This window comes from Protopterus annectens, chromosome 2.part1 (assembly GCF_019279795.1).
Source record: "Protopterus annectens isolate FY-2018-M chromosome 2.part1, PAN1.0, whole genome shotgun sequence".
Taxonomy (NCBI): domain Eukaryota; kingdom Metazoa; phylum Chordata; order Ceratodontiformes; family Protopteridae; genus Protopterus; species Protopterus annectens.
In genome coordinates, this window is record NC_056729.1 from 1171289886 (window position 1) to 1171306489 (window position 16604).

A 16604-nucleotide genomic window follows, 5' to 3' on the forward strand; every position below is an offset into this window, starting at 1 on the left:
TATGAAAACACTGGATACTAAATAACATAAAGTAATCTATATTTGCTTACCTCATCTGATTTAACTCTGCCCACAGCATCACCTTACACAGTAACCTCTCCTTGTTTAAAAAAAAAATTTTCCTTACTTTCTTCAAAATGACTGGTGTATAACTCTTTGCTGCTGACATATCTTCTGTCTCATCAGCTAGTTCTTCCAATTCCATCTCATTAGTAGTGCTTGCACTTTACAAACTCACACAAGGGTAAATATTTTAAAACGTGGTAAATAATCTGGCAGTTAGGGGAGAGAACTAAAGCTCTGAGCTATTAATGAACTATTTCCTGTGCCCGGAGTGCATGTTTCTTTTTCCTTCCATCTATATCTGGCCTGCTGTGTCACTCTCAGCAAGTCAATCAACCAGCCAGTGCGTCCTGTGTTGCCTCTGAAAAGGGACAGTTGTGTCAATTGGTCTTGTCAGGTCAACAAATAGGTAAAATAAAAAAAAAGTGCTGCCTGAGTATGCAAAAAAATGTGTTGGACAAAACTTCCTTCCAACACAATCTAGTCTGACAAAATCTCTCAACTCAACAGTAACCCATGCATAGTTTGTTGGATAGCTGATTGGCATTCTGACAGATCCCATGCCATTAAGGTCAAGAATATTTGTTCCACACAAACATCACTAGCTATGCTCCATAAGGCTCTGTTCTGGGCACCCTCCTCTTTAGCATATCCTTCTCTGAAGTAAAAGTAAAAGAGGAAAATCCCAGGATGCAAAAAACTCCCTTACCAGCCTCAGTAAGAAGATGACATCCCTCATAAAATCCTCCAAAGCTAGTTACGAAAATAAAATTGCCAAAGATTCCAAAGACAACCACAAGGCATTCTATAACTATGTCAAGAATCTAAATAGCAATGCTCAGATCTGCTCTGAGCTACAACAGAATGGCATTAAATATACTGATCCCAAGGATATTGCCAATATCCTGGCAGATCGATTCAGTACCAACTTTACCCCCTCTCACCCCCTTAAATGGCCCATCTCAATACTGGAAGAATGCCAAATTCTGGTAATAACGGCCGCACAGGTAAAAAACGCACTCTCCAAAGCTAAGAATACAGCATCCATGGGACCAGATGACATCCCGGGCTGCGTACTACATGAACTACAAAATTAAATTAACTGGCACCTCACCTAAGTGTCATAGGTTCATAGGTAGGTACTAGGCTATTGGCCCTCGTGCCCATATAAACCTAGCTAAAAAGATACCCTGGCTTTCGCCACCCAAGAAAATTATTTTCCTGTGCCCCTGTCGTGCAGATCCGCAGAATTGATCCCTGGGGTGAATTTCCTGTTTCCCATCCAATCATCAAGATTCTTCCTGAAGAGTGCTAATGAGGAGCTTTGTTTGATATAGACAGGTAGTTTGTTCCAGAGTATGGGAAGTCTCTAGGACAGGAACCTATCCCTCCAGCATGTTCTGTTTATTGTGGTGACAAGGTTTAGGTCCCTAGAGCATGTAGCTCGGAGGGATTGGAATTTCTTTAAGTCGAGCATGTCCAACACCTCTGGGTTTGACATAGCTTTGTATGCTAGGCAGAGATCGCTTCTGAGTAGGCGATATGCAATGGAGTAAAGCTGGAGTTTTTGAGATGGTCTACGTAGGGCACCTGTTTGAGGCCAGTAATCCTCTTTGTGAGGTATTTCTGCGGCCTTTCCAGTTGTTGTACATGTCTTGTGAGGTACATACCAAAAGGGGCGTTGTACTCTATAATGGGTCTAATGAGTGATGAGTAGAGGTTTAATCATAGCCTCACCTCAGGCTTCATGCCCAATGAGTGGCGCACAGCTACAGTTATCCCACTCGACAAGGAGGGATCCAACTTGGATCCCGGGAACTACGCCCCATCAGTCTGACGAGCCTGATCTGCAAGGCCATGGAACGTATTATCATGGAACTCATAAACAAAGACATTGGCAACCTTCAAACAATGGACCCCACCAAGTTTGGGTTCGTGAAGGGCTGATCTTGTCTCCTGAACCTGACTGACTTCTTTGAATCAGTCTCCAGAGCCATGGACGTGCATAAGGCAGTCCACACAGCCTATCTGGACCTCACCAAGGCCTTCGACATCATCCCCCACTCTGGAATCATAGATAAACTTACTAAGCTGGGCATTAATCCCTACGTCACTCAATGGGTTGCCAACTGGCTTACTGACAGAACCCACACTGTAAAAGTAGCAGACTCCAAATCCAGCCCCCGACAAGTGACAAATGGAGTACCTCAGGGTTCAGTCCTGGGACCGCTCTTGTTTGGCATCTACTTTTCTGAAGTACAGGCCAACCCTAAGGGACTCTGGCTAACAAAGTTCGCAGATGACTGCAAACTGGGAGCCATTACTGAATCCCCAAATGATGTGGATACTCTACAAAAGGGCCTTACAAAAACAGATGCTTGGTGCCAGAGCCATGGGCTCAAGCTTAATGCCAAGAAATGTACAGATATCCCCTTTGGGAAAAAACATGCACCCGTGAATTACCACAAAGGTGGCTGTACACTAAACACTGAAAGCGTGATAAGAGACTTAGGGACACAGGTGGACAGTGGTCTCGCCTTTGTTGACCATATTGCCACAACAGTCAGGAAATCCTTCTATGTGGCACACCTCATCACTAAGGGCTTTTCATCCAGAAAAAAGGAGGTCATTATCCCACTGTACTCATCCCTCATTAGACCCATTATAGAATACAATGTCCCATTTGGTATGTACCTCTCAAGACATCTGCAACTACTGGAAAGGCCACAGAAATACCTCACTAAAAGAACCACATGCCTAAAGCAGATGCCCTATGCTGACCGTCTTAAAAAACTCCAGCTATACTCTGTCACATATCGTCTACTCAGAGGCGATCTTTGCTTAACATACAAGGCCATGTCAAACCCAGAGCTGTTGGACATGCAACACTTAAAGAAATCCCAATCCCTCAGAGCCACACGCTTCAGGGATCTAAACCTTGTCATCACAATAAACAAAACATGCCGGAGGGATAGGTTCCTGACCCAGAGACTCCCCAGACTCTGGAATAGACTGCCCATACATGTCAAATAGAGTGCCTCTTTGGTCCTCTTCAAAAGGAACCTTGACGATTGGATGGGAGAAAGGAAATTCACCCCGGGGATCACGTCAGTCGCCCTGCTAGACAGGGGTCCAGGGAAGTAAATAGTGTGGGAAGAAATAGCCAGGGAATTATGGATAGGCTTGTATAGGCCCTAAAGCTGATAGCCTAGTACCAGCCTATGAACCTATGAACCAAGGGACTGTGGCTAAACAAGTTTGCAAACTGGATGCAGTTGTCAAATCCACAATGACAGTGACTGAAAATCAGGGTTAACCCAAGACCCTGGAACTGTGCTGCACTATGAACAATCACTGCATCACTGCACATAGAGTTAACTGGTGAATGTAGCCTTCTAACCTATAGCTTCCAGCATTTTGTCACAAACGTATTAATGCAGCATTTTCTCACAGCATGTTGTTACTAGTGTGAAGATAGATTTTATGTTTGCAATTTGGTACAAAGTTCCATAGTATCACTGTGATATTTCTTCAGTGATATTGACAGCAATGATAAATACTTTATAAGTAATAAAGCACAATATATAATATATTATACAATAAAGACTCATTACTATTCAAAAATGAGTACATTACACCCCAACCAGCATGCCCATTGTAAACTGAGCATGTACCAATAGAAAAAGTCCATCTGCTAAACTACCATTAAGCAGCCAGACTTTCTACTGACATATACTGGGGGACAGAACAAAATATCAGAAAATGAGGTACCTTCTGCAAAATTAAACATACAGAAACCTACCTGATCTTCCTCATAAATCTCTATTTTTTTTAAATTGCCAATCAAAAAAATAAAACCAGCTACACAGATTTTGTTTTCTCCTTCACATCTCCTGCATTGAAGTACTGTGAAAGCACTAAGTGCCATACACATGCGCAGTACATCAGTATAGGGAAGACAATGTGTAAGAAGACTGAAGTGCCCTTATACAAATATATTATTTAAGAAAGGTAAGCAATTTATTTCCTAAATAATGTGTAATATTTAATCCACTCCTGCTTCCGAGTATATCAAGATTTACTCATGGTATACTTTGTTTAATCATTTGGGCTTTGCCCTCATGATAAAACCACATCAACTGGGGTTTAATCTTGATATACTTATGCACATTCATTATTGCTTTAATATATCTATATCTATAAAAAAAAAAAAAAAAAAAAAATATATATATATATATATATATATATATACCTACACACACACACATATCTATCTATCTATCTATATATATATATATATATATATATATATATATATATATATATATATATATATATATATATATATATATAAAACATAGTACTAATATATAACTATAAGTATATTAAAAAAGTTATGTACTCACCATAACGTTCCATCTGTGTTTTTGCCTTTCATTTGCTCTTCAACCTATGGCTTCTGGATCTGAGCATTGGAACCAACTCAGAAGCTGTAGGCTCTAACATCTGAGCTCCTCCTCTACCCATGATGCTCCTCTCCTCCAAATCCCTCAGACTGAGTTTGCTGCAGCATAGTATATCACATAATCATAATACAAATAAAGAGAAAGAAATTATGTAGAAATAGAAGAATCAGCCAAGTGGGGATACTTCAGGAGCTCAAAGGAGAACAGAAATATCTGTCCAAAAAATTTCCATTAGGTCCTTCAAAAGGCAGGTGGATGGAGGGAGGGAAGGTTGAACAGCAAATGAGAGGCAACAACACAGATGGAGTGTTATGGTCAGTACATAACTTCTTTATCTGATGTTGTTGCCTTCATTTGCTCTTCAACCTTTTGGACAGAGTCCCCATCTACAATAAGAACTTGGGAGACTCTCAAGGTAGGACATTTGGGAGCACAGCAGAACCAAAGGATGCCCTATTCCTAGAAATAATGTCTAGTTTGTAATGGGAAATAAAGATATGATGATATGACCAAGTAGCAGCTGCACAAATTTCATCAATGGGAAGTTTCGACCAGAAAGCTGAAGAAGTAGAAACAGATGTAGTAGACTGGGCCTTAATGCGACAAAGTAAGGGAATGCCCTTAGTGGAATATGCAAGTTTGATACAACTAGTTATCTAATGAGCTACGATAACCTTGGAAACTGGTTTACCCATCCTGGACTTAGAAAAGGATGCGAAGAGTTGGTCAGATTTCCTAAGGGTTTTGGTTCTATCTAAACAGAAGCAGCATTGTCTATGTACATCCAAAGTATGAAGCAGGTACTCTCCCTTATTTTGAAAATTTGGGAAGAAAACAGTAAGACTGAAGACTTGGTTTAGGTTAGCTTCAGAAGCAACCTTAGGCAAAAAGGAAGGATTAGTACACAAAGTAACTTTGTCCATATGAAAAATCAGATATGGTGGCTTGGAAGACAAAGCCTGTAACCCAGATACTCTCAGACGAGTAAAACAAAATTCACGACTGTAGGCAGTGAAAAGGCTACCAAAGTGTAGCTGATTGGGTATGTCTGAGAAAAAAATCTCGATGCCCTTGGTTCTTCGGAACCCCTCTACCATGAGGGCGGCCTCTGCGATTATAACCATTTGCCCCTCTGCCTCTGGGAGAAAGGTTCTCTTGTGAATTCTGAAAAGGATCTTGTGATTTATGGAACCACAACTTCTTTCCCCCATGCTGGTTCCTGGAAAAAGTCTGTTGTGGGGTAGAGAAGCATATTGCGACAGCAGACAAGGTCTTTCCATACTTTTCCCTTTGGGAGAGTATGTCTTTAACTGTTGGACCGAAAATTGTCAATCGATCAAAGGGAGCACTGACAAAAGACTTCTTATAGGGTTCCGAAAAATCACACAGCTGCATCCAGGCAAGATGTCTGATGGCAATGCCTGATCTGGCTGCTAGTGAGGCACCCTCTGTAGCATGAGAGATCAACCTCATGGACATATTAGAGATAGACTGGAGGGTGGCCATTCTTGAGGACAAGGTCTTCTGTTCCTCAGCAGACATGGACCCTGGGACAGAACTAGAGAATTCCTTAACTAAGTCCCTCTATAGCCTGGTTACGTGTGTCAAGTAGTTCAGCTCTCGCAATGCGAAGGTCACTGAAGTGTAAACCTGCTTTCCAAACCTGTCCAAAGCCTTAGACTCCCTGTTAGGGGGAAGGACAGTGGAGCTCTGCTGAGCCAACTCCTTTTTGATGGCAGCTGCAACCACGATGGCACTGATGGGGAAATCCATTAGTCCAGTGTGGGTGGGCAGAAGGGGCATTAAGGATCTTATCAGGCTGCTTGGGAATAGGTTCCACTGTGTTTGGTTCCTTCCATGTCCAGTGGGACACAAGGTCAATAAGGGGGTCTGCAGGGGGACATCCAAGAAGTAGATGTGCCTGACTCAAAGGCTTCCAGAAACACCGATTACTCTGGGTTAGGGCTTCTGGAAGACCAACCACCCTTTTGGGGAAGGATTTCCATAATGTCTCCAAAGGAGACATCCTCGGGTGGTGATCTGGGGGACCCTTCCCCTTCATCGAGTTCGATGTCCTCAGTGAAGGATTCAAAAGGGGAATCCAAGTGTCTCCTTTTGCACTGTTACTTCCAAGGAATCTCCTCGGTGGGGTGCTTTGGGAAGGTATCGGAAGACTCCGGGGTTCCAAATAGGAAGTAGACTGGAAGTCCTTTTGGGTAGGCTGTCCCAGAGGGGACAGAGTAGATGTCTCAGGCAAAAAAACTGCCAAAGGGGGGCCAGGATCTGAAGCAGGTAGAGTTGAGGCTCTTCTGGGTGCAGAGAGAAACCTCTCCACCACCTTGGGAGATTAGGAAACCATAGGCACCCCCGCCAGTGCCAAAGCTGTCGACAGGGAAGCTACACAAACCACAACTGCCCCTGGATCCAAATGAGGAGTCAGAGCCAAGCTGTCAAATGCTGAAGCCCCGAGAGGAAGACACAGCTCAGAAAATTTTGTAGCTGATGTCAACCCCTCACCACCGATGCCAAAGCTATGGCTCAGAGAGTCGCTTGGCTCTAAAACAGTTGGAGCCGGGCATGTCAAGGAGACCGTCAGAGTCGAGGTAACTGCACCTGTCGGCTCTGACGTCTCAGCTCTAGGAAAGCTCGGACCCGATAACTCCAAAATCCTGGGTCAGATTAGAAAAGAAGAGAGAGGGGTGAAGGTAGGAATATTGCTCATGGATCCAAGAGGGGACAGAGCAGGCAAGATCCCCATCTGAATTTGTGCCTTGAGAAATTTGACCATCATGCTGTCTACCTTGGCTTTGGAAAGGCTTTGGGAGGATCTAATGGAAGACGCTACTGAAGCTGGCCTGGATGAGGGCCTTGGCTGCTGCAGGAGAGGCGACTTGGGTCTGGTTGTCACTGGCTCCAGGGATAAACTTCAGCTCCGGCATGGAGGGGAGGCCCAAATGACAGTAGGCACTGAAGCTGTTGACTCCGAGGGTCTGGAAATTTTGGCCGGTTGCACCCCCGAATGACATGATCTACTGGGGGATCTCTTCCCCTCTTTATGCTCCTCAGTGGAGGTTTGAGCCCCTGAAGTGGATGGAGTGGCTGAAGAAGAGGAACTAGGGAGGACTCCCTTTAAAATAATCTTATTGCGGTGATCGATCACTGCCCACTGATTAAAGCCAGCACAAGCAGAATCCAGATGAGCCATCCCAAGACACACCACACATTCTGAGTGCATCGAAAAGTGGGATTTTGTGCTTACATATGCTGCATTTCTTAAACCCAGCGGCAACACACACACACACACACACACACACACACACACACACACACACACACACACACACACACACCAAGACAGAAATAAAGTAGTTAAACAAGGAAAAAATCTAAAGTTCTACAGAACTAGAAACTTTTTTTTGTTATATATATATCCAAAAGCCAGTAGGGAAGGGTAGGGAAGGGAGGGAAAAGAAAGAGACAAAAAAACTCTTTTTAGAAAACTGCTCTAAGGCAGAAAGAAAGATAGGAGATAGGGAAGGCAAAAGTTATAAAATTTAGCTTTGATATACAGCAAAAAATTTACTCACTGACCAGATAACAGCCCTGAGGAGCTCAGAGTGTGAGAACCCGATGCTTAGTGAAGCACGGCAAATGAGATCTGAGGGATTTGGAGGAGAGGAGCATCATGGGTAGGGGAGGAGCTCAGATGTTGGAGCCTACAGCTTTGGTATGTGGCCGAGTCGGATCCGATGCTTGGATCCAGAGCCCATAGGCTGAAGAGCAAATGAAGGCAACAACATCAAATTAATTATTATGAGAAGGTGAACAGTATACACTTCTTAATGAGGCACACTATTTCACTTGGAAAGAGACTTATCTAACAAAAAATATTCACTTGTTCAAACCTGATTAGATCAATGTAGGGCATTCCAGATTAACAATCTCATCAATGGAAATATGCTTGTTTCAATATTTTCAGGTAGAAAAGTAATATATCTAAAAAGTAAAGCTATTTTCTTCAGGTATTTTACCATTTTGCACAGTAACCAAAATGCATATAATGAAACACTGGTCTATGCAGACATTATTGTTACTACTTCCATGTAAAAATGAAGAAAACTAACCAGACATATAATGAGCATATAGCACAGCATATTATGCCACCTTTATTTAGGATATAATATTAAATATATTGTGTATTGATATTCCACCCATAGAAGGGTACAAAATGTATGCCTTGGGCATGGAAGAGTTAGACAAGAAAGTTTTAGACAAAGGAATATAATTATAGAAATACATCAATCAAATTATATGAACAAAATTATTATACCTGCTTGTCCAGAATGTGCTGCTCTTCAATCACAAGACTGTGGTACAATGTTTGCAGTGCTTGCTCAATCTCCAGGTGGGCTGAATCTCTGAGCAGTAGCAAGTCATTCTGTTTCTGATTCTCAGCTGCAGTGAGTTCAGCCAGCTGTTTTTGATATCTCCATACCTCAATGTCTATGCCATCTTTCAGAGGAAGAGGTTGGGGAGGTACAAAAATCTCTAGATGGTATATTGCCTGATCCAGATTTCTCTCCTGACTCAGGACAAACTGGTAGAGTTGGTAATGTCTAATGAAAGTGCTGAGGAAGTAATCATAGAGGATAACTTGCTGACCAGGCATGAAGCTGTCATCATACTGGTGAAACATGTTATTCAGTATTTTGATAGCTTCAGAAACGGATTTCCCTAAATAGTGTAAAAAGAGTGTGTCAATGTAAAAAGCAGTACCATTAAAGAGTAGTAACATTTCCACATTTAATGAAAACAACACTTATATAATTTACCAGAACAACAGATTTCCATGATCCATGTCCTTCTTCAAAAGGCAGGACTGGTCACCTAATGCAGAATTGATTTCGCCCCCATAGGATTTCACAGAGATTTCCCAAACTTCCATAATACTTCTCACGTCTCCAGATCTAGTCTGCCCACTGAAGCTAAAGGTGTGAAATACATAACCTCGAAAATATCTAAGATTATCCAAAGGATGGCACTTTCCACTCTATAGTAAGGCATCAGGATGACTGACTAAGCTAGTGTAGACAGGACAAGCACAATCTTGCAGGGGAAGGAGGCTGGATACACTTAAATTGATGGGCATGGCTAATGAAGATATATCATGGTAAGTATATAACTTTCTTGTCTTACATGATCCAATCCATCCACTTCAAAAGGCAAAACAGAGTCCTTAGCTATAAGACTCTTTGGTGGAATAATGACAGAAAACCTTGGAGAACGGAGACCCCAATGTAAGATCTAGACCTTGAGATCACATCCAGCTTATAGTGTCTTGCAAAGGCTAGTACAAATATCTAAAGGTGGATTCCTGAATAAGCAAAGGATGTAGCCATGGATCTAGCTTAATGAGATTTTGGTTTACCTGGAATTATCTTATTACTAGATAAGTAGCAATACTTATTGCAGTCAAGCAGTCACTTGGATAAGGTGATTGCACATATTTTCACACATAGTCAGTTGGTCAAAGGGTCATTTTTACCTACAGCATCAGTTATATACATGTAAAACCGTAACTGTCTGGGAATATCTAGGCATAGCAGCTTATATTCACCAGCGATGGAATATTCTGTAATGAAAACTGGCATAATAAGATTCAACTGACTCTGAGGCTACCTTAGGCAAGAAGCCTGGGATCTGTACATATTGAGAATCTATCCATTTGAAGGTTAAACATGATGGATGGCAGAACAGAGCCCGCAGTGTAGAGATCCTTCTGGTTGAGTTGACTGCTACTAGAAACAATGTTCTGCTTTGGCTATTGGTTCAAAGGGAGAATGATTCAACTTTTCCAAGATAAACTTGAAATCCTACAAAGGAAAAAAAATCTTAAAATGGGGGTCTCAATAGGAAGGCCGCTTTAAGGAAAAGCTTACAATCTCTGAGGTGCTAGGACAGAAGACTTTTTAAAACCCTGATAAAAGTTAATAACGGCCCCTAGTTATACCAATACAGTACACACTAGAGACCTTATCAAGAATGCCTGCCAGAAATTATTGTGACATAGGTTCAAATAGAGATGAGAAAAAATAACTGTATAAAAGATCAGCTTGCCAAGCAGTGAGCAGATGTAAGACAGAAGTTGGAAATACACATTCAAAAAGAATTCTCACGTACAATAGGTGACAGCAATAACTTTTAATCGTAATGGCTACTCTTGACAATATTTCCAAAAGGGCTGTAGATGGAATATGATCAGAGTATATCAACCGTATTAGTGTTGAATTTGTTTTGATAATTAATGTGTATTTTTTAATCGTAATTGTTTTTTCAGTTTTAATTGAAGCCTTCTGTGTGGAGTCTGCATGTCCTCCCCTCGGTCGAGTGGCCTTCGAAAGACATGCGTGAATGGGTGTGCCTTCGGTGAAGGTTGGGCATCGAGCTGGAACCTTGGCACCGTAAAAATCTACTGCCAATCATTGGCAGACCCGAGTTCCGCTGTGGCGACCCCTAACTGGGAAAAAGCCGAAAGAAGAAGAAGAAGAAGGTTGATTGATTAATTGGGGAGGGTATATTAATGGTTGGGTGTTGTGTGCATATTGTTCTGATGAAGTCTCTTTAGTGGAGTGGAAAGCGCTCAACTCGAATAAAGTGGTTGTCCCATTTGGATTTGTTTTTCTTCTTGCTGGCTTTTGGATTTATTGTTTTTTTTCTTGTCTTTTTGGCTACTCTGACAATATTATCTTGGAATGTGACTTGCCTTACATATATACACAAAAGAGAGACTAGTGACTTATATTAAGAATGCTGGGTGCGAAGAGAGTACTGAATTATATTAAGAAATGCTGGATGCAAACAGCAAAGTTACAGGAGACGCATCTGGATAAAAATGAGCATGTGAATTTGATAAAGAAAGGATTTTCAGGATGGATATTCTGTAGAATGTCAGGGACAACAGAAAATGAAAGTAATAATACTGACTGACAGAGGGGCTCCAATAGTGATAGAAGAGGGAAAAAATAATAATGGTAGATTTGTGGTAGCAATGGCTTATTGGCAAGTTAGGAGGATTGTGCTGGCATATACTTATATTGCACCAAAAATGCTATTATGAAGCTTAAGAACATTTTGGGAGAAATGATCAGATTTCAGTGGGGGCTGCTTTTTATATGTGGAGAATAGAACTCAATTTGCAATAGTGAGGATATATGTGGGGATACCTAGAAGGAAAATTATAAAAAGAAAGAATGCAGATTACACTAAGACCAAAGGTATAGCTAACATATTGGCCGATAAATTTAGATCTAACTTTATCCTCCTTCAGTCACTCAAGATATTCCTGAAATTGGCTCATCTCCAGCTATCACACAAGACCAAGTCTTAAAAGTGCTATAAAAAGGTAAAAATACTGCATCAATGGGTCCTCACAATATCCCTGGATGCATCTTAAATAGCATGAAGCATGATTTAGCCACACCCCTAACAACTTTGTTCAATCTCAGCATTCATACAAGTTTTGTACTAAGCAGATGAAGAATGGCTACAGTCATTCCCCTGCATAAGGGAAGATCCTGCAGAGACCCAGGCAATTACAGACCCATAAGTCAGGCCAGCCTCATATGCAAAGCCATGGAAAGACTTATAATGGAATTAATCAATCACGACATATGGAACTTACAAACACTAGACCTGTCTCAGTTTGGATTCGTCAAGAGCATGACATGCTTACTTAACCTAGTGGATTTTTTTTAAATGTTACCAAGCAATAGATAAGGATGAAATGGTACACACCACATACCTCGACTGGGCCAATGAATTTGGCACACTCCCCCACTCAGGCATAGTAGAAAAGCTAAATTAACTGGGAATAAACCCCTATGTCACCTGCTGGATTGCCAACTGGTTCATAGATAGGATGCAAATGATCAAAACAGGAGGAGTTACCTCAACAAAGACACCAGTCACCAATGGAATCCTCCAAGGTTCTGTGCTAAGATCTCTCCTGTTTGGCATCTAATTTTCTAAAGTAAAAGCCAATCCCAAAGGGCACTGGCTGACTAAGTCTGCAGATGACTGCAAGCTAGGAGCAGTCACTGATTCCCCAGATGACTCACCATCCTGCAAGAAGGTTTGTCTCAAATAAATACCTGGTGTCAAAATCAGTCTGAAACTACATGCAAAAAATGCATTACTGTATCCTTTGGGAAGTCATCTACCCCAGGGAACTACCACATTGACAATGCACCCATAATAGTTGACCCAGTTGTTTGCGATTTGGGAACTTATGTGGACAGTGACATAAATTTTCACCAACATTGAGTCTACTGTTGTAAGAAAGTCCTTCTGTATTACATAGCTTATAAACAAAAGAATTGTGTCTACATCTAGGGATGTCACTATACTCGTCATCTTACAGACTGCTAAGAGGTGACCTGTGTCTGGCATACAAGGTATCCTCCAACTCATTAATGATGGATTTACTGCATATCAACAAGTCGGATAGCATCAGAAATACTCAGTCTAAGGCTCTAAACCTCTTCTTCAACATCAGCAGGAGGGACAAGTATATTTCAAAGAGGATACCACTGCTGTGGAACAGACTCCCCATCCATATAAAACAAAGTTCCCTGTCAATTTTCAAGTGTAACTTCAATCTATGGATGGGAAATAGAAAATTTACCCCAGGATTGCCACCTGTACTACTAATGAACAGAGGCAGCTCCTAAATGCCTTATCTCATGCATGGATCCCCCTCAAACTGCCTATGGTATGATCCCATTTATTCTCATTAGGGGTAATATATAATTATCAACTATGGGATGGGTAAGGCCAATGTATAACCAAATGGGATAGGTTATTTTGAGCACAAAAAGGGAAATTCACTAGGATTAAAATGGCCCCCAAGGCCAGCTTGCCTAGTACTTACCTATAAACCTATTCCTGAAGAAATTTATGAAAACATTTGGTATGGAAGATGTGAATTCAGTAACAGGAACTCAGACAGAATTTACATATTATTCCCCAAGGCACAATAATTGGGCTAGACTGGATAGAAAATATATTTCATAAAAATATGTGCATTTAATTGAAAACTTTGACACATATCCAATAAACGTTAAATTGTGCACCGATAAAACCACAGGATAATACAGTAAAAATGATACTCTGGAGCGTTTCTACTTACCTGTTAAAAAGAGTGAAATTTAAGAAATGGGTAGTGGCAATTATTCAAAACTTATTAAGGAAGACATACATTTCTTCAGAAGAGATAGCCATTGAGTGGGATAAAATAAAAATTGAGTTTAAAAAATAGGATCAGGGGTTAAAGTATTGCACAATAAGCAGAGCCTTTCAGAACAAGAAGAGATGCAACTGCAGAGTGCTAAAGAGAAAATTTTCGATAATACACATGAGTTTAGAAAGACTGCTGTTCAGCAACTATTGTTTTGATAATACCAGTGTACAAAAACTTGTACCACAATGACAAGGCAACAGGGGTACGTGTCAAATCTTCGAACCCTCAAAATTTCGAATGTTACATGGTCGAGACCAAATGTTCGAAATTTTGAGTGCTCGAAGACAGACTTTCAATGGCACCGTATGGTGCAGATAGGGAGAATTTCCCTTTTCTGCAATGAAGTGCGGTCTCGGAGTTGGTATATTTAAGTAGGGGGGTGTGGGGGTGCAGGGGGCTTGCCCCCCCCCTGCCTACACTGTTAAAGTGTTTTTCTGTGTTTTCTTTTTTTTTTTTTATGTTCGAACATCCAAATGTCGAACATTTGGTCTCGACCATGTAATGTTCGACATTTTGGATGTTCGAGCATTTAACATAGACCTGGCAACAGAAAGTAAGAAGGGCTTTTGCCAAACTTAGGAACAAGAAAAACAACCAGAGATCCCACCGAGGTATTACAAATATTTCTGAAATTTTATAAACATTTGTATAAAACAGATAAATGTGTAAATCAAGAAAAAAGCCCACATGGAAATATTTATGGAAGACTTAATTGTGTCAAAGTTAGAGGAAAATAAGGCTCAACAACTAATAGTTAAGATAGAGGAGATAAAAACAGTGATGTATAATCAATCTACAGGGATGTCTCCAGTAACACAGTGGTCTGCAACCTTTTTTGCACCATGGACTGCTTTCATGTAAGACAATTTTCCATGGACCGGCCATTGCGCACTCATAATATGCAAGCAGTAATGCCTGACAGGGTGTGTGTCAATGTGTAATTAATGCCTGCCCAGAGGCGTCGGACATCTACACATTAATTACACATTAACACACACCCTGGATGGCATTATTGAGCTTAGAGAATGAGCTATCTGTAAAATTGTTGTGATGTAGTTATTTATTTTTAAATACTATATTATATTTTTTATATATTTTTGATGAGTTAAGACAGGCACTGGGTGGCAGTGAAGAGTTACCAAATAGCTGGGTAACTACAGCAGAGCTAGTAAGGGAGACGGCTAGAAAGGTGCTTGGTATCACATCTGGACAGAGGAAGGACGACAAGGAGACATGGTGGTGGAATGAGGAAGTACAGGAGAGTATACAGGAGAGTATATAGACAAAGAGGTTGGCAAAGAAGAAGTGGGATTGTCAGAGAGATGAAGAAAGTAGACAGGAGTATAAGGAGATAAGGTGCATGGCAAAGAGAGAGGTGGCGAAGGCTAAGGATAAGGCATATGAAGAATTGTATGAAAGGTTGGACACTAAGGAGGGAGAAAAGGACCTGTACCGATTGGCTAGACAGAGGGACCGAACTAGGAAAGATGTGCAGCAGGTAAAGGTGATAAAGGATAATGAGGGAAACATACTCACAAGCGAGGAGAGTGTGTTGAGGAGATGGAAAAAGTACTTTGAGGGGTTGATGAATGAAGAGAATGAGAGGGAGAGAAGGCTAGATGATGTAGGGATAGTGAATCATGAAGTACAATGGATTAGCAAGGAGGAAGTAAGGATAGCTATGAAGAGAATGAAGAATGGAAAGGCTGTTGGCCCAGATGACATACCTGCAGAAGCATGGAGGTGTTCAGGTGAAATGGCAGTGGAGTTTTTAACCAGATTATTTAATGAAATCTTGGAAAGTGAGAGGATGCCTGAGGAATGGAGAAAAAGTGTTTTGTTATCGATTTTTAAGAATAAGGGTGATGTGCAGAGCTGTAGTAACTACAGAGGGATTAAATTGATCAGTCAAAGCATGAAGTTATGGGAAAGAGTAGTGGAAGCTAGGTTAAGAAGGGACGTGATGATTAGTGATCAGCAGTATGGTTTCATGCCGGGAAAGAGCACTACAGATGCGATGTTTGCTCTGAGAGTGTTGATGGAGAAGTACAGAGAATGTAAGAAGGAGTTGCATTGTGTTTTTGTAGACTAGGAGAAAGCATATGACAGGGTGCCTAGAGAGGAGTTGTGGTATTGTATGAGGACGTCAGGAGTGTCAGCGAAGTATGTAAGAGTGGTACAGGATATGTACGAGGGTAGTGTGACAGCGGTGAGGTCTGCCGTGGGAGTGACGGATGCGTTTAAGGTGGAGGTGGGGTTATATCAAGGATCAGCTCTGAGCCCTTTCTTATTTGCATTGGTGATGGACAGGTTGACAGACGAGATCAGACAGGATTCCCCGAGGACTATGATGTTTGCAGATGACATTGTGATCTGTAGTGAGAGTCGGGAACAGGTGGAGGAGACCCTGGAGAGATGGAGATATGCTCTAGAGAGAAGAGGAATGAAGGTCAGCAGGACTAAGACAGAATATATGTGTGTGAATGAGAGGCAGGATAGAGGAATGGTGAGGATGCAAGGAGTAGAGGTGGCGAAGGTGGATGAGTTTAAATACTTGGGGTCAATAGTTCAGAGTAACGGTGAGTGTGGAAGAGAGGTGAAGAAGAGAGTACAGGCAGGATGGAGTGGGTGGAGAAGAGTGTCATGAGTGAATTGTGACAGACGAGTACCTGTAAGAGTGAAAGGGAAGGTCTACAAGAGGGTAATGAGACCAGCTATGTTATATGGGTTGGAGATAGTGGCATTGACAAAAAGGCAGGAGTTTGAGCTGGATGTGG

The 16604-nt window shown here is 41.4% G+C and overlaps 1 protein-coding gene across 1 annotated transcript in view; it reads right to left on the reverse strand.

Moving 5' to 3' along the window:
- Window positions 1-8853: 8853 nt before the first annotated feature.
- CCHR2.PART1H8orf74 (chromosome chr2.part1 C8orf74 homolog) overlaps window positions 8854-16604 on the reverse strand; it is a 462446-nt gene continuing 454695 nt past the window's right edge. The window contains exon 3 of the mRNA XM_044063549.1: window positions 8854-9263. Coding sequence (XP_043919484.1) covers window positions 8854-9263 — 410 coding nt within the window. The remainder of the gene's footprint in view (window positions 9264-16604) is intronic.